The sequence below is a fragment of the Anguilla anguilla genome, chromosome 10 (assembly GCF_013347855.1).
Source record: "Anguilla anguilla isolate fAngAng1 chromosome 10, fAngAng1.pri, whole genome shotgun sequence".
NCBI classification, from domain to species: domain Eukaryota; kingdom Metazoa; phylum Chordata; class Actinopteri; order Anguilliformes; family Anguillidae; genus Anguilla; species Anguilla anguilla.
Window position 1 is genome coordinate 18,806,229 of NC_049210.1, and position 24,352 is coordinate 18,830,580.

Below are 24,352 nucleotides of genomic sequence, written 5' to 3' on the forward strand. Positions count from 1 at the left end.
TTAAGAACAATGGTTGCATTTATTTGACAAACCGAACACAGTTTCACAGGGTGGTAAGGGAAGCATCCATGAGAGAAAAAAAGCATATTATTTCTTAAATTCATTTTATTGTATTTAATATCATGTTGCTGGTTCCATCCTAAAAAGCATGTTGAAATATCCAGCTCACGTACCTTTTAATTATAGTATCGCCTTTTGAGCAGGTACATGACTGTATAGCAATTGATTTTCAAATGCATCGTCTCGGAGTTAAAATTGTATTCTCTTTATTATTGAAAGATTAAATAAACAACATGGAACACATTTTACAGATCTCCAATGAACAGGACGGACAAATGGGATACCGAAAACATTTTTTAATTTTAATTTTTTTTTTTTAAGTTACGTGGGTTCTGAAGTATTTGGGCATCAAACCAATGAAAAATAACTAGCAGGCATTCGCAGAGCAATGACGGCCTGTTTGTAGATTATTAATGCTTTGGAGAAATTGTCCGTATTCCGCGAAGCCAGTTATTAATTCCTGAATGCCATTTGGGCGGGTTTTATAGCGTAAAAGCATGCTCTGTGATGTCGTTTCACACGCTACACTTTCAAAACCACAGCTCATTTGTTCATGTGCCTCCGGAGCGCACTAGATCTATCCACAGGAAATGCATTTTAAAAACAAACACTAATAAGTTAGCCAAAAAGAGAGAGAAAAATCAACGATCAATCAAACTTTCCCAACTAACTGGGAGCGCGAAGATAAAAAATAAAAAAAATAAAAAGTCAAGGAAAAGACGCCGAATTTCGTTGCCTTCTGAGAGGAAGTGACATCACAGTGAAGATGCAGATGAGGCGCGGGCGCACGTGCGGTTCTCGGCGGTCTTTCGGCAGACTGCTTCCATGGCGACAGGCGTCCTCCGGTAGTCCCTTAGTGCAAAGGAGCAGTGGTGCGCCAGGGCCTCCGTAGCTCCATTCTGTCCCTGTGGAGCTCAGAGAAGCCAGTGATGTCATCCAGTGAAGAGACAATGGAGGGAAGGAGCCCCGTGTAGTGCAGTTTCACAGCTGGCCCTTTACACACATAGGGCTTGAGATGCGATACACAGACCTGTTCAAGCTGGCAGTGGCAGAACTCCCACCAGTACAACTCTAATGGTTGTGGGACTTATTTATATAGGCCAGCTGAGCTGGTTTTGTCTGGGGGGACGCCGCCTAGACTTCTGCAACCGTAACACAGTGCTATACTTGCTCGCTGCTCTTTAAGCCAGCCATTGTACAACAGCACAATTCCTACAGCAGCCATCTTCTGAGAAGCCATGGTTAGTCCGACAGTGATGTTAAGTTCAGAAAAGCTAAGCGGCTGTATTCTCATCTCCCTGCAAATTTTCACACCTCTTCCGATTGGCCGCTTAACCGCCTCATTGCGACAGCCGTGATCTACACATAGTGCACGTGTGAAGTAACACAAGCCTGGCCCTGTGCACATCAAGGAAAAACCTATCTGTGAATCACAACGTAGGAAACGCATGTGAAGAAATATCAAATAAAATAAAAACAAACATCGCAAAAACAATTAGGAGCTGCCTTCCGGAGTGCCTGTCGAGACTCATTTAGGTCTGTCAAACTTTAAGAAAGACGAGCAGGTCAGAAGCTCAATTGCACAGAAACGACCCTGAAAAAAAAGACGCGACGTCACGGTAACGCTTAGCGTTCCAGCAGCTCAGAACGAGAGTAATTACGGCCGTCGCGCGAGCGCGCGCTACCGCCCCCTGCAGGTGTCCCCTCGGAACACCTGTCCCTACAGCCCCAGGTCCGCGGCGGCTTCCTGTTCAGACGAGAGAGACGAACGCTCGCCAACGACAGCGGTACCGAGGCCGAATCCTTTACGCGGACGCTGCCGTTCTTCTCCGTTCGTTTCTGCTCGCGTGCGGTAAGAACACTTGCAGTGTGGGAGGAGAGCGGTGTGGCTCAGTGAGTTTTGCGTAAAAAGGCAAGCTTCCTATAAGGCATTTACAGACAACCACTGAAATGCAGCAGTATTGTTTTGGTGGTTTGCGTGGTTGTAAACTGGGGATTAATCCTGCCTCCCCCCCCCCCCACCCATCTTAGTTAAAACAGCCTTTTACTAAGTGCTGTGAATTTAATCCAAACCGTTGCCTTTTGGTCAGTCATTGAAAAAATAAAAATAAAAAACTAGGCGTGCGACTTCTGGAACCGTTATTTTGGACATTTGACATTCTGAAAGCGATTGTTCTCTTCCTCTTTTAAAAAAAATATCTTAAGTGTCTGCGGATATCTAAATCGTATTCACAATTAAATGTGTATGTACAGTAACAGACAATGTTCAGCTAAAAAGACTCATGGCAGCATGCTCTCACACAGACCTTACACCTGACACAAGAAGTTCAGAGGCAAAAACATTCTGGCTGGGGAAAGTCCTTAACAGGAAATGACAAAAGCATGGAGAACCCCAGTTTAAGAACAGTGATAAAAAAGTAAAGGTTGCGGGCACGTTGCTGGTCCTCTTCCGTCTTTTAGTGATGCACAGTTTGTGCTGCCCAGCAGGTAAACGAACGTCCTTTTCTTCTATGGTAATTGAGTGCGACATCAGCAGCATCCATGTTAAATAAAATCAGTTAAAAAATGGATGGTGGGCAGGGGGGAATGGGGGGGGGGGGGAGGGAAATAGGCACCAATGAGTGAGGAGGGATGGAGATGACCCAAAGCAAGAAAAACCTCAATGATTGGCTGAGGCCGAATGTGCATGGAAGCCCAGCCGATAAAATGGACGTGCCGACCGCCGACGGGGACGAATGGCGCTCTAAAGCTCCTCGTAGTCTCCGCCCTCTCTCTTCGCCGACCCCTCCCCTCCCGCCAAGAAGGCCTCCAGGTCGTCCAAGTCCCCGGGCTTCTTGGCCTTTGCCTTCTTCTTCTTCTTCTCCTTCTCCTTCTCGTCCCCAGTCCCGGCCTCCTCCTTCTCTTTCTTCTTGTGTTTGTATCGCTTTTTGCTGCTTTTGTCTTCCTCCTGGGGAGATCAGTGTGGTTTAGTAGTTAACGAGCAGGTTCTCAGTTCTAACTCCAGGTAAGGGCACGGCTGTTGTACCCTTCAAAAACACATACTGTATTTCTTCAGTTAAAAATGGTCAGCAGTGCATATGCAAACGTGTAAACTGAAAGTAGGAAGGAATGCTAGATAAAGGCGTCTTCTAATCAAATAAATTACATAATACTTTCCGGTGATGCCTGTGATAGTTTATCAAATACGACAAAAGAGAAAAAAATTATGAGGTCCAATGTCCTTATGTTGAAAGCTTTACCAATCGTAGTTAACCTCACCAGTAACTTTCTTTTAAACATTTTTTAACTACTCAGAAACATACCTCTTTACTTTTCTTCTTCTTTTTCTTCTTGTCCTTGGAGTGTTTGCTTTCTTTATCTGCGAATAAAAAACCGGATTTAACGGCTTTTCGCATATTTAACGCTGCCAAGCTAATTACTGAACTGTGAGCAGCTGCACTATAAAACCATAAAAACGTAATGAGAGGCTTAACGTTTCGCACAGATTTACACATGTTCATACTTTTAATGTAAATTATGGAGAGGGAGGAAGATCCTCTCCATTTCCAGAGATCTGCTTTGCTAATAAATCAATGGCTAATTGCTTCTGATGAATAATGACCTAATGTAGATGGGTCTCCAAATGGTGGCAGCCATTTAAGCTAACATAACCACTGCCCTGCAGCAGAAATAAATGAAAATCCAGTTCTTGGAGGGTTGTACGCTTTCCTGTTTTTTATATTTCCACCAATTATATTGGCTGGATTAGCCAATTACCTGCATCCACCCACACTTGGGGACTCATTGACCTGTCCCCATTAAAGACCAATCTACAGTTGTCGTTCATGACTTTGGAAAAAAAATTGTCCTATCAAGAAAATATATGGGCTAATAAAATAATTAAGAGGAAGCTGGAATGAAATCCCGAAAAGGACACGACCAATTGTGAACTGGGTTCCTCACCCCTGCCCAAAAATATAATTCCGGCTGAAACCAAGAAACCATGAAACGGCATCCTCCCTTTCCAGAGCATCTGGGGTTGAAACGTGGGAAGAGTGGAGGGATGAAGAGGGAGGGGCACTTGCCTTCCTGCTCCTCGCTGCTGTCCTTGACCTTGGCCGCGCCCTCCGGGATCCCCAGGCCGAACAGGTCCGCGTCGTTCTTGCCCTTGAAGGAGAGGACGGTGGGCTTCAGAGGCTCGGGGATGGCGGCGGGTTTCTGCTCCTCGTCGGTCAGGTCGGACAGGTCGTCCAGCACGGGGAACGCGTCCTGAGAAGAGGAAGGGGAGGGGGGGTCACACCTTGCTTTCACTCACACTGGGATCCGGTCCCAGAAGCCAAGAACGCTCCAAAACAGAGCTCTTGCTCTGTCAGGTCTGGTTTAATTACATAATTATCAAGCAAGAAGTTGGGACTCAAGCTTCAAAGACAGATACTATTGATGTCCAGTGTACAAAAAAAAAAAAGTACAAACGTTTAACAAGGTGTTGGGCAACCACATCTGGTCAGCACACGCTGCACGCCCCATGTCATAAAGTCTACTAGCATCTGGGGACTCTGCGGGAGGACTACAACTCTGCCCTTGCACAAAAATGTCAACTTGGAGACCATCCAATGAAGTAATACTCCACAAAAGACTCCAGTGCTCGAGGACCATCAGCACTTAACGGCTGTGCTGCCTTTTCAGCTCTCCCTAGAGAAAGGCATTGCTGAAAAGTCAAGCGGTCTGCTAGCGTTTTTATGAAGACTCAAAAGTTAAGGACAAATCAGGTTCAATCCAGGCCACCTGTCGTTTGAAAAAAGTGTGGCCTGAAAAGTGTGGTCTGCAGTTTCAATGTTTGGCTTTGTAGTGAGAGCATTGGATGCTTGCTCTGCCACCACTTTCCTGTTCATTACAGTTCAGAGTAAATCACTGAGATGCCACTCATAAATTCTTGTGGATATGTGCAATAATATGTGTTCCCCTCTGTACTTAATATGAATATTGTTCACAGTAGGTAGAACTGGTGTCTACTGTAACGAAGAGGCAGCTAATGCACTCGAGTACAGGAGTCTGGAAGGTAGTTACGAGAGAGTGTGGTTTCTCAAACCCCTCTATCAAACCAATCAGAGTGCTTTACAGTGCAAAGAAAAGCATTATGATTGGTCCGAGCAAGTTGTGATTGGCAGCTGGTTGTGGCTCCCCTATGGGGTTTATTCTCCAATCGTCCCTGTAGACGCAGAGGAGACGACGGGTTGTACCTTCTTGATCTTCTGGCTGTCCGACTCTTCGCTGTCAAAATCGGGGTCGTCCATGACGAAGGACAGCATTTGCTTGGCGACGGGGGCCTCTGGGTCGGTGTCCGAGGAATCCGCCCCGGCGGCGCCCCCTTTCTTCCGGCCGTGCTGCGCGGGCTGAGTCGCGGCTGGGGCGGGGGCGAGGGTCGTGACCTCTGGCTTCAGGCTGCTGGTGAGCTTTTCAGCTGGGTTGGCCTGGGTTTCCGTGACGAGGTCAGAACTAAACAAGAAACCACCGCGTTAAAGCATTAGGAAGTACCACTTCAAATAAATCACCCCGATATGAAAATTGCTCACTTAAAGCAAAAGGACTCAACAGTGCCTGATTCTCAGCTTCGGCAGGCCCGGACAGCCACGCCTACCTTTTGCTGTCCGGCCCGCTGTTCCGACTCGTGGGTGGAGCCGGATCTCCCAGCCCCTCCCCCTCGTCGCTAGACAACGTGATGTCTTTGCTGGGGACCGGCCCTTGGGGCAGGGCTTGGGCTGGCTCAATGTCGTCGGGGTCCAGGTCGTCCTGGAAACCCGCCACCATGGGGTTACCTCCTCTGCCTTCTCCATCGCTGAGGGAAAGGGAGAGGGAGAGAGAGAGAGGGGGCAGAGGGAGTTCACCTTAGCCATCACACACACCAAAGACTGAACTGTCTTATGAATCGTTAAGCCATTGGTAAGGCACACCCATGACTATCATGGACTCATTAGGGCTCTATTTGGGTGGGACAATACGTCCTCGCGTTACCTATCGCTGTCCGCCGCCGCCGCGGTCCGCGGCTTCTCCTTGCCTTTCCCGGGCAGGCTGTCCTCCAGGAAGCTGCGGTCCAGGCCCTCGTCCGGCACGAAGTCATCCACGCTCTGCACCGCCGGCGGGGCCGCGGCGGGGGGAGGGTCTGCGAGGAGAAAGCAGCGCTAGTCTCACTCTGACATTAGAGTTCCTCGTTTAGTGGATTACCCAGGTGTGCATCCACAGCCACCTATGGTGTATTGCATAATATACACAAAGATACACAATAACCAGCACTGATACAAACCTAGCAAATACATGATGAAACAATGAATAAGCTGTAAAACATGAGGCTGTTATAAATACAGTCATAAATAAGTGCCATAAAAAACATTTTAATGCAAGTCCTTTAGGAAGAGAGTTACAACTTTACTGAAAGTATGGTGTGTCCCTTATTGTAAAACTAGGGAATGCTCCTTCTGTCCTCAAAGAAGCTAGAGGGAGACTCTGAACTGTGTGTGGCATTACTGCCCACGTCAATGTGTCCAATCCAGCAAACACACTGTATGGAACAAGACAGTTCACTCCCACCTCATCTATGAGGAGCTGTCAGACACTGGCACATGTGCAGAATAAGCAACTGAGCCTCCACAGGAAAACAGGTCTGCTTTAAAGAAAACCGGACCATGTGTCTGTGAATATAACGGATGGCACTCCTCAACCTTAAAATACCTTTAACAAAAAAAGAAAAGAAAAGAAAAGAAAAAGCATGCTGGGGCTGTCTTTCCAGTAAACTTTGCTTCTCAATGAAGTTTGCAGCTGTCAGAATGCTTTTGACTTTAGTCATGATACACCGAACATAAGTGTCACACTCTTATAAGTGTAAATAAATAAATAAAGCCACAAATTGCGGCCTGAAGCAATCAGAAACAATTTCAGCTTCTGAACGGGTGAAGCTTAAGCCAAGTATGCTCTAACATGCCACCTGCTGGCAGCTTGAAAAACTGCAGCTGTTTTGGCCACCAACAGACGCGTGGTGGCCAAAACAGCGCTGCACAGCTTAGCGAGCTCCACACGATTCCCTTCCTCGCCGCTACACTCTCGAGCGTCATGTGACTTTTCAGACTCCGCCGCTCAGGTGCTGAAAAGCACGAGACTGAACTCCTCGCACGGACGGCGGCGTTTAGCCCGCGTCACCAGCTCTCGAGTGGCATGCCGACGGACGCTCTCCCAAGGCTCTTAGCGTGCCTGACGTGAGCTCAGGCTGGGCTCTCATTCAGAGGTAAGCCGAGTGCGACCAATGAGATCGGAGGCCCTGCACGGCCAAAACGTGAAACGGACGAGAAAAGAGAAAGAGCACCGTGTCCTCCTCGATCACAGACCGAGCACGGCTGTGTGCGCGTGTACAGTACTTATGTACGTTTGCATACATGTATGCATGTGTGTGTGCGTGTGTGTGTGTGTGCGTGAGCGCGCGCATGTTTGTCCGTGTGTGTATGTGTGTGTGTGTTTGTGTGTGCGTGTGTGAGCGTGCGCATGTGCATGTGTGTGTGCGTGTGTGCGTATGTGTGTGTGTGTGTGTGCGTCTGTGTGTGTGCGTGTGTGTCTGTGTGTGCGTATGTGTGTGTGTGCGTGTGTGTCTGTGTGCGTATGTGTGTGTGTGCGCGTGTGTGTGTGTGTGTCTGTGTGTGCGTGTGTGTGCTTGCGAGCACGCAGGCTGTCCATGCGGGGACCTGCATTGCAGCAGTACGGGCCGGCTCACCGTCCCCACAGCAGGCCTGAGCCGCACCCCCTCCCAACTCCATCAGTATTCAGTGCGTGCAGCTCGGCACTCAGCACCACCACCCCCACCCCCACCCCGCCACTCTCACTGAGCTCACCCACTGTCCCCCTATCGCCCTGCCAGAGGGCCACAGTCATTAAAAATTACTTACCAACACACACTGCTCTTACACTCTAACTGGTCTTTTAGATATCTGAAAGGTCAGGTTGATTTTAAGCTTGGGGGGGCAATCATGGCCTTCCAACTGTATTTTTACTGCATCTCTTCCAGAGTCAACAAATTAAAATAATACTCATCGTATTTGTTTATGTACAGCTGGAGCTTTGTATAAATACCGCACGCTGAACAGTCTGCATCCTTGTCTCACGCAATTAGGACTGAAAGCGTTTTTCAGTCTATCACCTCGCAACAATTATTAATCGTTTATGACAATCATGAATTGGAAGAAAAAAAAAATCAGTTGGTATCGGGCAAAAATAGCTCCAGTTGGAAGCTGTTCAAAGTCAGATTTTGAACAACAGACAGAAATAACTGGGAGAGAGCTTTCTTCAAATTTCAGCGCACATCTCCAAGTCAAAATGCTACAGCCAACTGCTCGCCTTGTAATCTGATGTCACTCCTGCAGGGAAAATGCCGGAGAATTTATCTGGTATGCTCCCACCCGCTGTGGCCATGAGATCACACGTTACACTTTACCCATTCATGAGGTTGGACATTTCTAAAAGCTTCTCCTCAGGGCTCGACACACAAAGTGTGCCGTAAAAATGTCTTTGTGGGGACCCGGAGAGAGGTGCGTGGTTCTGCTGTGTAAACGTCCTCAGGTTCGCCAGAAGGGTAATACAGGGGCGCTGTCATTCATCCAGTACTGCATGTGTCACACTATATGTATCATAGACAGAGACACGACCAATCGGAATAACAAGACACCGGTGGTGTAAATTACACTCCACCCACCAGGAGAAACTCAAACCTTGGGGTAGAGCTTATATTAGCACCGGCAAGGACCTGAACTGAAGTGCATTTAGCAGACACCTCCATCCATCCATCACCACTCACAGCACACAGGCAAGATATTTTCATATCATTCATTGAAATATGTACTCAAGAAACTCAAGTAGTTCTCAGCCTTCAGAGTACAAGAACACAGCTTCACCTAGAAGCTGATGTGCAATCTAGTAGTTTTTCCTAAATTCCAATGACAGAAAGACAAACAGACAGACAGACAGAGTGGACTCACCAGGCTTAGCAGCCGGAACTTCGGGGGCGGAGCCCATCCCGAAAAGCCGAGAGATGATGCCACGTTTTGGTGGCGGGGCTGCTGTTGCCGCGGCGACCGGCGGCGTGGGGGAAGGAGCGGGACTCTCAGGCGCCTGCGACGGGGGCTGCGTTTCGACGGCAGGGGGCGCCGCAGCCGCGGGAGGAGCGAGGGGGGGAGGAGGGGAGGGAGAGGGCGAAGGGGACTGCAGAACCTGGGAGGGGATCGGGGGCTGTGGGGTCCCGGGACTGGAGCTGCCCGTGGAGGCGCCACTGGGGGGCACAATGGGGGACTGGGACCCCGAGGACGGGCTCTGTCCGTTGGCCGGGCCTGGGGAACCATAGCCTTTACTGCGGGCTTCCATCATCTCCAAGAAGCTGAAAAAAATAAACATTTGTCAAACACCAAAATGAAAAGCCTTTGTCTCTCAAAGCAACTCTCTTGCACATTTCCGTTGCAGCTGTGTATGTGGCTGTGCGTGTAGGTGTATGTGTCTGTGTCTGTGCGTGTCGGTGTTTGTGTGTGTGCGCCTGTGTTTCTGTATGAGCGTGTGTGCGTGTCTGCGTGCCTGTACGTGAGCACGCGTGCGTCTGTGTGAAGCGTACATGTCGTAGTTCTGGTCCTCTGTCTCCTGCTGCACAGTCAGCTCCTCCAGGGTGGCGTCGATGTCCAGCTGGTTGGTCTCCAGCTGCCGCAGCAACGTTTCCCTCTGCAGAGAGGGGTGTGCAGTGTTAGGAGCTATTAGTGTCACCTCACAGACAGCAAAACAAACAGAGGCCAAGACTGATGCATGAAACAAGCAACCCAGTGCAACCTCATCAAGGCGGGGGCTGGACCATTATGACATCATTCCTACTGGACATGCTGTCACTGAGAAGTAAGCTCAGCTAGCCGATACAACACTAGCGGATAATGTGTCAGCTCCGTCTTCCTGTCTGCTATCAATAATGAAGGAAGTCTGAAAGAGGTGCTGTGTTCAGTCAGTTCACGTGACCACAAGAAGGGGAAAAATATGCCGACGGGGCCACAAAACCTGAAAACCCACGCGGGCCCTCGAAACAAAATCATTCTGAAGTGACAGACGATAGGTAATTAATCCAATTCTTCAAGCACACCATAGACGTTCAAAAACAGAGGGCAACCAGGGTACGTTCATGACATCGTTCAAAACGTTTTCAACATACCCGGAGTATAAACCCATGTTTACACATCAGCCTTGGACTACAAGTTCCACTGAATCTGGGTTAATTTAGAAAAAAAAAAAAAAAAAATTGTAAAAGTTCCTCTCCAAATCAGTCATACATACACACACAGTTTCTAACATCATATCATAACTGACAATCAGTTTGAACATATCTGCATACCCTCTGATGATGCGTAAAAAGGGACAAATCAATCTGTCAGGCCTGAGGGCTGAACGATAAGCTCACGAGGGCTGACGGTAAGGCTACATATTTAAAGATCTTTGCAGGCGTGGCTAAGAGATGCAGACTGGCACAGCGAGCTTTGAGTGCAGCGCGCTTGCTTGGAGCATTCCGCATAAACGATGCAGGTGCTCAGAAGCAGTCCCCCGGTGGCCTGTAAAAATAGACACGCTCGCACAAAGCCACCACAAGCAGCGCTCGCTGTCGACTGCAGCGGACAGTGGCGACCGTTTCGTTTCTCGTTCTCGCGTGGTAGAGGAGGAGGAGGAGGCCGTCCCAGCCGCTGTGGGGGCGGAGCAAGCGACTGGGGGCGCGAGACGCGAGAGGCCGAGGCAAGCGGAGGCGGGACCGACCTGCAGCTGCAGAAACGGAATGTTGAAGAACCTGTGCAAATACTTCAGGCCGAAACCGTTCTTCATGGAAGATTCAGCATAGTGAATGTAGGATGAGCCCATAGGTCTGAAAATGGGGGAGAAAAAAACATAGCGTGGTTACATTGATTTGGGCACCCTTTGTTTCCTCTTTTGGAATCAGAGGGGGGTTACGGTGCACACGTCTATGAGCAGATGACCATTTTACACTGTGAAGACCGCGCAGAAATACAGGAAGGAGCTTGAGCAGAGGCATATCTTTCACAGAGGAACAGTAGTCTTAGGGTATCCGCTCCTTTGATGGATGGACCTAATGTGGCAGTGAAACAAGGAACCCCAAACAATATAAATCCACCTAAAGCTCGGGGGGGGGGGGGGGGGGCAGTTGGCTAATGATATGGTGGACAGAACCTGCCACTATAGGGCCCAGCCCGTATGCATTGTGAGGATGGGAATACATTCATGAAGCTTCATTTATCAGGCTATTACTAAATTCCACCACTAGGTGGACGGGCTTTCGGTGTACCCGGAGGCCGAGACGGCCCTGTTCAGACGGTGTGGTGTTGAGGGGCATCAGAGCGGGCAAATACGGAGAATTGGTCCTGCTGAACGCGACCACCCGAGTCACGAGGGCGCAGCGAAGACGGAACGGCGCCCCCTACCTGTTGAGGCCCGAGATGAACTCGTGGATGTCGTCGGGGAGGATGACGCGGTGCTCGCCCATGTCCCGGTGGTTGCCGAGCACGCACACGGGCACGTGGGTGGGCACCTTGGGCAGCTCCCGCAGGATGTAGTTGAAGGTCCTGCGAAAGAAGCCTTGGTCAGTAATAAAAACAATGACATCACACCAAGGTCATGTTTTGGGAAATCCCAAACTACTTCTCTCGTCCAATTAAAATGCTGTCACACTAGTATAATAATAAGTGAAAACCTTTTACGTTATATATTGTGGAGGTATACAGTACAGTTCTTTACAATATTAGGTCTGCTGATACACTCTCTGCTCTTAAAACTAGCCTAAAAACATTTTAGTTTTTAAAAAATCTGCCTTCTGTAACAACTGACAGCTATTCTCCCCGTTTTTAATCACTGGGTTATAACGTTACGGTTTGTTTTATCACCCTTTTTACTGCGTCTTACTTTAACTGTGCTTATTTCTTCCCCTTGTTTCATTCTTTGTTTTTTATCATTGCCTTCTCGCATATCGCAATTTTATCTGCCGTTCGTCCTTCTCATTAACGCTGCTTTTATTGTTCCCACGTGTTGTAATTTTATACTTCATTCTTTTATCTGTTCTGGAAAGCACTTTGTGATCTGAGCCTGAAAGGTATTATATAAATAAAATTGATTTTATTTATTATTTATTTACAGAAGATATTTACAAAAGATAAATTATACAGTCAAAAGAACAAACAGTGCTCCCACTGTACAGCAGTTTGATACATCCAGGGTTTTCCACAAACTGGTTAGCATACAGTTAAAAATAAGTTTCCACTAAACACCCTCAACTGCTTCTAGTACAACCAGGAATGTCTCAAAATGCTATGCATTCCACCACTGACACAGATTTGATTTGCATGTTTTAAAGCGCATTTATACAGTTGCATTCTTCAACAGTCCTGTTCAATGGAAAGTCTGCACAAAGATCTGACCCCCTAACACTTGACAAATACAAAATTGATAAGCTTCGAGTTGGTATAAAACACCAACTATGTTCACATATTTTGCAACAGTTTTATTCTAGGGGCTACAAAAAAAGTGAAATATTTGATCCGTTTAACCTTGAAGGATTTTTATTTGACGAGGTGCTTAAAGGGTTAAAATCAGCTGCAAAATGCATGCAAAACTGGATTTCGGATAATCAAACGTTGAAACCATTGCAGGACACACGCACTTACAATGTCCTTGAGCTGACATACCGAAGCTTGTTTGCGCATTATGGAAATTTACTGTAAATCATCTGTGAATCCTGTTTACACGGCAACGCCGGTGCAGGCCCAGCCGCCACCCCGCCAATCCAGACTCCGAGAAACGCCAAACCCCTGCTGCTTATCACGCCGGGGTCCGGTTACGGACCCACATAAGAGAAAGAGAAGAGGTTCCGGTGCCACGGCTACAGAACTCTCACCACTGCTTGGTGATGTCGAACATCAGGATCACGCCGTTGCAGTTCTTATAAACGTCAAGGAACTGGGCATCCAGAGCCATCTCGCCTTCAGACTGCGGGCAGAGGAGAAACACTATATATATGTACACGTACACATTAGGGGAGTAACAGTACACATATTCGTATGGAACCGCTCGGAGCGGGAGTTTCAGTGTGCCACGGGCTGCAATCCGAAAAATTACAGTCTTGCTTTAAAGCACGGGCAGAACATTTATTTGTGCTCAATTTAAACTGAGTGTTCTGAGTTTATTTTGTTCAGCAACAAATAATGGCTAGTTAGCCACACTTTCTGAATAAATGAAAAGCAATTTTATATATCCCTATCTATTAATTTTTTCTGCTGGACCGAAAATGTACTGAGCCATGAAGTCGAAATTAGGGTACGTACCGAACCAAGATTTCAGTGTAGCGTTACACCCCTACAATACACGTGTGCTCGCAAGTGTGCGTGCATGTTTATTTATACACAAATATCTTTGCATACATATACCCAGGTCAATAAAGGCCGCATGTCTGTCACAGCTGTTGATATATGAAATACCATTCAATAAAGGGACTAAAATTCAATCTGGTAGATGCTGCAGGGACAGGCCTAGCTCTCTGAAAGCTTTTGGCACAGTCGTAGTCGCGGAGAACCGACACAAAGATGGGTTTGGACAACGCAGGGCCCGAAACCAAACTTAAATCACCATACCTCCTGCGGCTCGTTCTCCAGCTTCAGGCTCTCCCCTCGCTTTTTACCTTTACCTACAGCCGTTGAGAAAAACGAAAATCAAACGTCACCATTAGAACACCCGAGGCGTTAAAAGTCACACCCCGTTGCAGTCTCAGCAAGGCACGTTAAAACCAAAGCGCAAAACAACCAAATAATAATAGTTGTCATTCACATTTTAACATTTCCAGATTCACACACAAACTTGCTTGTGAAAATTAATTTGAGCAGACGCGTCACATCGTGTTAAGAGGGTGGATGAATGACAAAGGACACTGATGGTAATGGGATTGCGTTTGTAAAGAGCCTTTCATGGACCTCAAAGTAAGTTGCAGTTAGTTAGGGTTGCAGCTCTGTTGAACTACTACAAATCTCTTAAACCCATCTGAAGTGGTTCGGCATCGATTGTGACCTAGACCGCTCAACGAATATTGGCAGGGGTGGAGAGTAAGGGACTTAAGTTTGCTTGTCTAAGTGGAGGATGTTTACCGTTGGGTCGACACAGCCAGATTAATTGCTTTCCCAGGACTTAAGGTTATATCATGTTTTGTGTGTAATATGCCACAAGATATTTAGTGATAAAGATTAGTCATGGTTTAACTTGGGACTGGGCCTTCTACGGTTTCCCCATCGCTGCATTGGGGCATTGGTTATGGTCTTGGTCCAGAGGTTGAGAATGCTCCCTACTCGCCTGTTAACAAAAAACTGTTTCTCCCACGTCTCCCGCTCAAGCCTCAACCGACAAAGCTTAAGAAATCTTACAGGTTAAAGTTCTGGCGCAGTACGCCTCCTGGAGAGTATGCGTCACATACGTTTAACAACTGTGAGTAAACACGAGCGCGGTGCGTTTATGAGTCAGCCACCAGGATGCAAGGTGGAGCTATATTAATAATTCAAACCCATTATTAAGGAAGGCGCTCACTGGGAAAATGCAGGTGCACCCACCTCTGGAGTGAACACTTAGTATAACAGTTGGGGCCAAGGCTGAGTCAAGAGAAAGAGATGAGCTCTCCTACTCTAATATTTAAACGTCTAATATCGCTCTCTAAATGTCTCTCACAGGATTCTGGCCTCCAATTAATTATATTGGTTAAACTTTGAATAAATTATGATTTTAAAAAAACAGGGCGAGGAAGATAATAATAAAAGGTAATGTACTCTATATACGTATGTCAACCTAACTGAGATGTATATAAAGGGAGGACACGCATAGCTGTTAGCCATCAGTGACCCAGTGATTTGAACCAATCATTCTCAGTGGTTTGCTTAAGAAAGCAAAAACCTTTTGACTGGACCGTGGACGTGTCGGGGACTGACAGCTCATCGTAGCTCCGCCCTAATCTCCCATGAATAGCATTAGCCAGCGAGGGCGCGCAGGCGACCGCAGAACAATCGGGTGCATTAAAACAGGCCCGAGTGCTCGTATTACAGAGCCGCGGCGCAGCTCGCTATCCTGTCAGCGCGGCCCCGCGCCGCGGCCTGCACACAAAGCTCCCGGGCTCCGGCGGCGTCCGTGGATTTCCGCTTTCGCCCCGTGTTTGCTCAGTCGCGCGGCCGCCCCCGGAAAAGGGCCGGCCCTTGTTTGCACTCACACAATAGCACACAGGAGGCAAGCCCACGGGACCACAAACAGAGCACAGCCTAGACTCTACAGACTCAGCAGGCTCTCACCTAAACCTTCGGGAAGAGGGGTTTTTTGGCCTGAAGGAATCGCGGCGGGGGAGGGGGTGGGGGAGGAGGGGGGGGAGCAAGAGAAACAACATTAATATCAACCACCGTCAAAGAATTCACATCACACCGACTCGACAAACAACGCGCAATGGTGTCAGGCTGGAATGGACTGCAGTTCAAATCCAGTAAAAAAAATAAATAAATAAATTTTTAAAAAAGTAATAAAAATTAAATGAATAAATAAAAAATGTGAAGGTGAGAACAGCAGAAGTAAATAGACAAACACACATACAGTTGTACAAAACAACATGCTTTTAGCTTGAGCTAATTAATCACAGTATCTCGCACGAGGACTTCGTCACATGCACACGGCTCATGTACTTAAATCAAGGGTCTTGTGCTCCAGTTTCATTTTCAGGTGGTATTGGCCTAATCCCTGCACAGTGGGGCTTGTAAAAGGTTCAGCTGACTGGCCATGCCTGCCTTTCCTAAAGAGGCCATCATCCCAGGACTTTTCAGAAAATATCATTCTTTGTAACAATCATGGAAATTAGTGCAGCCGGCTACAAATTCTGCAGAGGTCCAGCTGGGCTGCGCAGGCGCTGCACTGGAGGGCTGCGCCGACTGCGCAGGCAGGCTGCAGTCTGCGCAAGAAGCCCTCCCTGTGTGGGTGATGCCAGGGACAAACACACACCGCCCCATGGCACTCCCAGCCACGCTGGCATTGTCAGGGCCCGATTCTGGCAAGCGGGGTGCTCTCAACGGGGTGAGTCACAGCTTTGGCTGCATGTGCCACCGGGGAGCCAATGAAATATGAATAAACATTCACTCTTTCAGGAACAGAAGTCTTATGGGAATAGACAATAAAAGGAGCTTTAATAAAGGGAAGTGCCTCTCATCAACAGAAGCTGAAAGAGAGCAGGGCTTGATGGTGTCGGTCTAGAGCCCGACACTATAAAAGGCATTCATTAACCCAATGACTTCAGCTGCTTCATCAGAAAGGCAGACTGCTCAGAAATACTGTTGAAACAGTAGAGCTGCTAGCAGAACTCAAAAAGGTTTAAAGTTAAAATTTTATATGTTAATTCAGGGAATTCCTCCTGAGGGCTTTTTGGGCTTCCCTTGCATGTTTTTCTTTGTATTCAATTTTTGTATGTGTAAATTGCCTTTCTGGCTTTTAAAAATGTGCTAAATAAAGAATAAAGAATAACACAAAAAAATATAAATAAAATAAAATAAAACAAAATAAAAAGCAAACCTCCATCACAGGCTTTGATGTGGTGGCGAGCATAGTCTCACCTTTACAGTTTCAGGGGAAAATAAAACAAAAACATCAGGATGTGCCGTTACTGAATTTTGATGATGCTCAGGATTTTTATGCAGTCATGTGATTCGTCCCCATTCTGTCCAAATCTGAAAGTGCTTTCATCAGATTGATGTCTCCACTTGACACCCTTGCCTTTAAGTAGGACTGCGTATTATTGACATTTTCTGTTCTATTTGAATCATGATTCAGACTGATCTAAAAATATGCAAACTTAAGTCCACTGCTTCAACAAGGTAAAATACCCTGTATTTTTATAGTTTTATACTTTTTCTCATTTCTTACATACTGCACCTTTAACCATTTGAGTATTTGAGCATTTCTCTTTTTAGTTATGTTAGACTTACAGGCCAATATTTAGAATTGGCAAGTGAAAATAAATGTTATGTCAATTGTTGTCTTTAACAGTTGACTCAACAACACTTACAGTATATTGTTGTAGTCTACGTTCATTAAAATAATAATGCGACTAACATATAATCAGGAAACAATGGGGCACCAGATTCCAAGGATGAAGGCACATACACAATGAGTAAGGGATAATGTGCAGCGAGTGAGTCATCAGTTTCAAACTAAGCTCTGACAGGGTGAAGCAACCCCATAGCAAAGCAAAAAAATGCTGACATCTAAACCTAACCTCAACCATTACACATCTTCCAAGTCAGCTGAAAGTGAATCAGGACATAAAGCAACCTATCCTCACGCTTGCAATTCTCAGATCAGCTCCCCAATAGAGGTCAGTTCGCATTCTCTCTCACACTGAGCTCAATAATAGGCGGACGATAAAAACTCACCTTTGTCCACCACGTCCCAGACCTCCACCTTCACCACATCATCCGTTGCTGTGAAGGAAGAGAGAGACAGAGACTGATAAATATCAGACAACCCACATGACCACACTTACACACACATATCATTCAGAGCTTAACCAAACCCCCAGACAAAACCCACTGACAGTTTAACCACAGCCTACTGAAGGAACTAATGCATTACAGGAAGTAGTATTAAAACATCTTTAAAGATACAAAACATGATTACCTCCAGAGCGGCTTTAATTCTCATCAATATTTATGAGCAAGACCAGAACCAAAAAATAAACAAATATTTAAACGTACTTTCTGTCCCTGTAAGTGTGTATGAGTCTACAATCATTAACCTATAATCCATTTCCTATTCTATAAAACCTATTAACGTATCTATCACGTCTACAATCTACACATCTAGTTTTCAGTGCTAATAGTCTAACCTATTGGGTATGCGAGTTATGAAGCACAGAATTTACCTTGTTGCCCACCCAGATCTCAAGTACAACAGTGCGTTCAAAAGGAAGGGTGCGTAAAAGAACAGGTTATCTCTGATTACTCCAAGAGATCAGTAAGAGCACAGCACAGCACAGATCAACACAATTAAAATTAGGAACAAGTAACCGTGCTCGCATATTTCGCTTTGCAAAGACAGTACGGACAAACTAATTATCTGAGAGGGCTGAGATTTCGGATCAGCATGGGTACGCCGGTCTACTTTCCTGCAGACTTCCTCATTAAAGAAATGGCTTAATTTATATTTCCAGCCGTCTCTGTGGGGGTGGGGGGGTGGGGGGGGCTTCATCGGCATAGGCTAAAAGCACAAGGGAAAGCCAAAATAATGCGGCAGGGGTTTAAATCAAGCCCGACTTGTTCTTTTTTGTTTCACTGGCAGGAAGAAGCCCTTGGCCAGAGGTAGGTACTGCTGTCTGTACAATATCGGAGACAACACAACGGCCGTTCAGTACAGAGGAGGCCTTGGGGAAAAACATCTAACAGGAGAGCTGCACTTTGTTCTGAGCGGCCCCCGGGGGTTGCCAGGCCTTTTTGGGAATTCACTCTGGCGAAAAAACGCCATTGCGGCGTCAACAACTTCGGAGCGAACGGTAGCTTGAAGCGCCGGAGGAATTCAGCTGTTGTCACCGCAAAGCCTTCCTCTGTATTTTATGGGCCTTCTTGAAATAACGGAAGAGTCACAGCAAAATGAGCTCTGTAATCCGCAGACATTTGAACATTTTTAACATAGTCATTAAACAGATGCCATTACCCAGAGTGACATGCAAAGTGCATACGAAAAGATAAGGCGAAGGGCTGTCATGGCACAATTTTATTAGCGGCACAACTGACGGCAAGTGTCATTACTCAAAAACACAATGTTAAGTGCCACAGTTTTTCCAAGCGGGAGTTTCATGATACTATGCTATAAGTAGTACACTGGATTTGAGGACATAGTGCTAAATGTACAATAAGTGTGTCCAGGTCTATTCAATCTAAAATAAATGTTTAGAGTATAGCATGGGGAACAGTCTGTTGCCAAGATACAGCTTAAACAGATTTAAGTTTTCAGCCCGTATGCCGGAAGACTCTGCTCTCCTGACTGATGTGAGGAGTTTATTCCAGCATTCTGTCAGAGAGAACAGACTAGACCGATATGACAATAATTGAGGTTTGGAAGGGACCAACATGCTGCTGCCTTTTTGGAAATGAGATTTTCCTTGACAAACACTGATGGCTCATGGCAGCCGAAGGTTTGTATGCCTGGGTCTCTCACTCACTCACTTAATTGCTGAGTGGCTCCCTCAGAGTAATAACAGTAGCTTCATTTTACCACTAGGTGGCCACACAGGGGATTTAATAGCATAAAATATTCAGCACAGTAATGGCAGCCCAGGACGGTATACCCAGCCCAGCCCAGTTCTTATAGACAGCCTGTATGCTGGGGTTGGGGGTTGGAATAGAAAGTGGGTAGGCCAATGGGAGGAGAGATCAGCAGCCATGCTGGTGAAAGGAAAGATCAGCATGGAACAGGAAAAAAGACAATCACAAGACCATATTCAGCTATGATGCAATTAATTTAAAAAATGGATTACTTCGCCGCCGAAACCTGCTCCCAACAGTGCTGAGAGTTGATATCTTGCAACACAATCAGTCGTTAATTTAATTAACTGACAGGAATGATTAAGCTGAACAGCACTGTTACAACCATGATGAATGGTCAACACTTCTTCAATGATGTAACAGGATGCCCCTCAGACTCCCAAAGCAATATTTGCCTGTACCAAAGAATTCACAAAAGCTGCTACATTCGCTGCCACTGTCAGTTCCACAACAGTCACAAAACGTGGGCGATTCTGACCCAGGTTACTCGGCTGGTCTAGGAGGTTGCATCCAGATTTCACACTTTTTTGTTTTTTAATTTTTTTTAACTGTCAATCATCAGGACAAAAATCAGACAAAACTAAGCAATCATTTTGAAGGGTAAAATGGCAGGTGGCAATAATGGTGGGAAAGGGGCAGGGTGGTGGTGAAAGAGGGGGGCTGGGAAGACAATTGAATTTGATACAATTGTACTGAATCTGTAATTGAAACTGTGAAGGAGGATTAACATGTACGGCACAGCAGATTTGACCATCTTACTTTTGTAGTTCCAGTGGATGCTGGTGGCCTGGATCTCCTGGGTGGGAATGTACTCCTCCAGAAACTTGTGTCCCTGAAGACGGTGCCACAGCGTGCTTTTACCCGTGTTCCTGTCTCCACGGATCACTATCTTCACTGGGTTGGGAAAGAGGAGACAGAATAGATCCGGATCCTTTTACTGCTGCGCCAGGGAGGGAAATAACACTGCTAATATGAAGCAGTTAGCAGGCAATGAAAACCGCCTCCTGGTAATATGCTAACCTACTTAGGACAAGACCTGGATGGGCTTAAACTATGTAAGAAGAGTTATTTCCATTTTTGAGTACACCGTACTGGAGGACTAGGATAATTTACCAAATGCTGTTGGACATCCCAAAGAAAACCATTAAGAGACGTGTTCAAATGATGCACATTTTCCACTTTCACACACTAATGAGACTACATACAGCAGACAAAAAGTAAGATAATCCTGAGAGCAACTGCAATAAAACAGCAAAAATGTACCTCATTTACAGAAGATACTTAAAAAAAGAAACAACCTATACCTCCTCCAAGTTTGAAACATAATCCCTAGGTCAATTCAGGATGGTAAGCTTGTCCACTGACACAGAAGCAGCCCGCTACAACTGGCACAGGGTAATAACACAACTGTTCAACCTGACGACATTAAGCACAATCAGTAGGCCTGCATGCTTCTTCCCCGCACAATCGCAACGATATATTAGAGCTGTGTGTCAGGGACATTACTTAACCTTACTGCAATTTGTACTAAGGGCTATTGTTCTCTTTCATGGTGAAAACCACAAGGCAAGGGGGTGAGCAGGTGAATTAATTGTTTTTTTATGTCTTATTCCTATGTCACTCCATGCTGGTTCACTGTGACTGCCAGTTTCCCTGCTAATGATTCAAAGGCACAATCTTGCTCAAATCTCTGAATAGACTTTGCAGTAAATAATCAAAAAATAAGCAAAACTATTTGCACCTATCCTGGGGGAGAAGATTTCATTGTCTGTAATAGGTGGCTTTTATCAACAGTATGACATGGTGCTTGTTACATAACTTTAATAGAAACACATTTTAATTTTCCATATTGCTAAGGCCAGCACTTACTGTTGTACTGGACGCCCTTGGCAAAGCGTCGCTGCAGACTCTGGTTCATTGACTGCAGGCCAGCAGGGATGTTCTTGTCCCTCACCTGCCCTGGCTCAGAGCCAACCAGCTTCTTCAGAGCCGAAAACATCTTGATGCTGGTAGAACCCCCTTTACATGCAATATAAAGTCCGCAGCACTAATCTCTGACTCACTACCTCACCCAAGGACACCCAAGACTGAATGCTTTAAAAGCAGAATGCCCATAAGCAAATGAAAATAATAATAATAGAAAAACAAAAAAATGTAGCTCTAGCACACAGGCCGTGCTGTGCTATTACAGGACAGAGACATAGGCAATTAAATGGAGGGTAAGTAGTCAACTGTTGTACTGGATGTTTGTCATATCTTCAGGCCAAATGTGTGTCCCATCGGCACTTACTAATTCTAGATTCAGTAACATTAAAATAGAAACAAACAAAATGTCTTATCTTCAGTGTCGATGTTTGTTTGGTCAGATCACCAATTAATCAATCTTGACAGTGTATGTCCAGCTACCGACGTCTATGGAGAAAAACAAACATAAAAATGTTGTTAATTTTAATGCAATGATTTAGCTATCCATTATTAACACTCATTGCATATGATACCGGCTAAGGAGCTAGACGTGCTTGCACACCTGCCGTCAATGAAAATAAATGAAATTATTTCAAGCGAAAATGCAGTATTCAAAGACAGCGATGTGAATTCACGTGATGATACCGAGGTATATGGTTTATATCGTATCAATAGCTTGCTTGTTAGCCATCTACTTCAAAACAGGGTTAGACGTTCAAAATCTACAGCGAGTTAGTGTAACAAATACTGCCAATCTGAGATGCACAAGCAAGTAACTTTCAGTACAGTAGCCTAAACAGGAATCATCCAACAAGAACCGTTGCCTGTCACATCAGGACATAGCTAGCTAAGCTAAGGTTGAAACAGCTGGCGAGCTAAGCCGACACAGCGGCGTCTGTTTTCTGTCAATATACAGGTTAGATATTAATGATTCCCTAGATCAAACATAAATCCGATTGCTGCCGAAGTCACCTTTATGAACTTGATCACCAGACGCTTTTTTTCCCCATTACCTGCAGCTCTCACTCCTAATTTTTATAATAAATCAGCCACCTACGTGGCCAAAGGCAAAGCATACCGGATAGCGAACTAACGAGCTAGCTGGCTAGCGGGCTACCAATACGATACCGTGGATTTTTGGCAGCTCTACTTGCTAGCTAGCTAGTCTCATAATTTGCGTATTCGTTTTCAACGTACTTACACCGAAAGCTGTATTCTACGGCATCGATTATAGCAACTGGTTCCATGCTGCGGCTTCATCTTTAAACCTAACAGAGTGACATGGCTAACTGTAAAACCACCTCCTATCCATCTTCCCAGAGAGAAAGAGCATCATTCTTCTGCAGCAGCCATTTTTCCTGCTTCCTCTTCAGGCACAGTTCTCAATCAAGACGCTGTCTAATCACAGGATCTATTTTACAGTGAACTGTTTTATTTGTCAGGCGCCTCCAGCGGCAGGGTGATGTTATTGTATAAACGACTGCGCGTGTTTTTATCTGTTCATTATTACAAACAGAATGCAGGACAACAGCTTATAAATTAAGAAAATAGAAATTAAATTGCAATTTTCCACGTTTTCCTTGTTTATTGCAAGTTTGACTTGCCAATTGTAGAATGTGTGCGACCATGAGGCTTCAAGGTTTTAAAATATGAACCATGCAAAATATTTGATCAGGTCTGATTTATTATATCTGCATTGACATATTTTTGACAGGACTATTACAGGACCAGGGTTGCAAACCCATTCCATAAAACAAGAGTCTACAACCTGGTCTGGTCCCAGAGAAACTACAGGGCCTATACATTTTTTTTATAGTTACTAAGCACTTAATTTATAAAGAAGTTTATTATACACTTAGCCTCACCTGGATTGAGCCTGAATTGGCTGCTGATTTTAAGTATGGAAAAAACTGCAGACCCCTGCCACAAAGCAAACATTTGTTGTAGCCCATAAACTGATCTAAATGGAGGACATACTTTCTATTCATTCCAAATGCAGTTGATGAATTCAATTAGTTGAAAACAGTGAACTCACAGGACCTGCTTTCTTGGGACAGAATTCATCTCTAATATTGTGTTGAAAAATATAACTTAGCAAACCACAAGATTCAGTGTACTGGCCTGTTTCACCTTAAAATCAGGATGCAGTCCCAATAAACCAGGTGAGGTGAGTAGCTGTGTAATTAAAGACTTTAACTGAGCAAGCAATGCAAAGCCGAAACAAATCCTGTGTGACCACTGGTATATGAAGAATTGTAAGTCCATATAGAACAGTGGTCTCCAACCCTGGTCCTGGAGAGCTACAGGGTCTTCTGGTTTTTGTTTTCACCTTAAAATCAGCACCTAATTGAGACCCAAGACACCAGGTGAGTTGAGATAACTGTGTAATCAACTGCTCTAATTGATAATTGATTGATTGAAAACCAGCAGACCCTGTAGCTCTCCAGAACCAGGGTTGGAGACCACTGATCTAGAATTTTACAGGTTAGTGTCACAACCAGTACTGTTCTAACTTCACGTAGCCTTGTATAGTTGCTTCAGTCCATGGATGATACATTGTTCCAAAGACACTGAAATGTGACGAGCAATGTTGTTGGTTTTCATTGACCAGGGAATGATTTAGATCTGGGACATCAGGAAAACAGAGTCTCTGGCCAATCAGTAAAATTGAGAAATCAATTCACAATCAGAGAAATAAATAAATATGAATAAATAAATAAAAACATTTGAGGATCCCTGTCTTACATAATTAAAATATATTGCTGCATTTGTAAACATACTTTAATACACTGAATTACTTTAATACACATATTTAAAAAATCATTTGAATATATGAAGGGGATCCAAATATAATGGGTGCCGGTATTTTATTTGCTTTGGTTAACCAAAACTACAATAATTGGTAGGCTACATTTTACATTACATTTTTATATATTAATACTAAAATACAAATAACAGCTAGTCTA

General features: G+C 45.3%; 1 protein-coding gene across 3 annotated transcripts; it reads right to left on the reverse strand.

The window, feature by feature from the left end:
* On the reverse strand, positions 1-23,645 carry LOC118206300 (rab-like protein 6). 3 transcript variants are annotated; one of them, XM_035378816.1, is made up of 17 exons: positions 23,252-23,645; positions 21,291-21,833; positions 20,181-20,315; positions 17,535-17,582; positions 15,417-15,446; positions 13,728-13,780; positions 12,995-13,086; positions 11,529-11,669; positions 10,849-10,954; positions 9,677-9,780; positions 9,054-9,448; positions 6,052-6,199; positions 5,678-5,875; positions 5,280-5,535; positions 4,125-4,308; positions 3,363-3,418; positions 1-3,007 (listed from the first exon to the last, which is right to left on the reverse strand). In XM_035378816.1, the coding sequence occupies exons 2-17, from the start codon at positions 21,418-21,420 to the stop codon at positions 2,804-2,806; spliced, it is 2,280 nt and encodes a 759-aa protein (XP_035234707.1). In that variant the 5' UTR covers positions 21,421-21,833; positions 23,252-23,645; the 3' UTR covers positions 1-2,803. The 3 variants fall into 3 exon arrangements, with proteins under 3 accessions (XP_035234707.1, XP_035234706.1, XP_035234708.1); XM_035378815.1 differs by lacking the exon at positions 23,252-23,645 and adding an exon at positions 22,588-22,785; XM_035378817.1 differs by lacking the exons at positions 15,417-15,446; positions 23,252-23,645 and adding an exon at positions 22,588-22,784.
* Positions 23,646-24,352: the final 707 nt, after the last annotated feature.

Bases quoted from the DNA above. Each gene is read 5' to 3' on its own strand.
- LOC118206300 (XM_035378816.1), bottom strand. From the start codon at position 21,420: ATGTTTTCGGCTCTGAAGAAGCTGGTTGGCTCTGAGCCAGGGCAGGTG. The intron at 17,583-20,180 runs GTAAGATGGTCA...CTTCCTTCACAG, and splicing joins CATCCACTGGAACTACAAAA to CAACGGATGATGTGGTGAAG. The intron at 3,008-3,362 runs GTATGTTTCTGA...TGATCTCCCCAG, and splicing joins AGAAGAAGAAAAGTAAAGAG to GAGGAAGACAAAAGCAGCAA.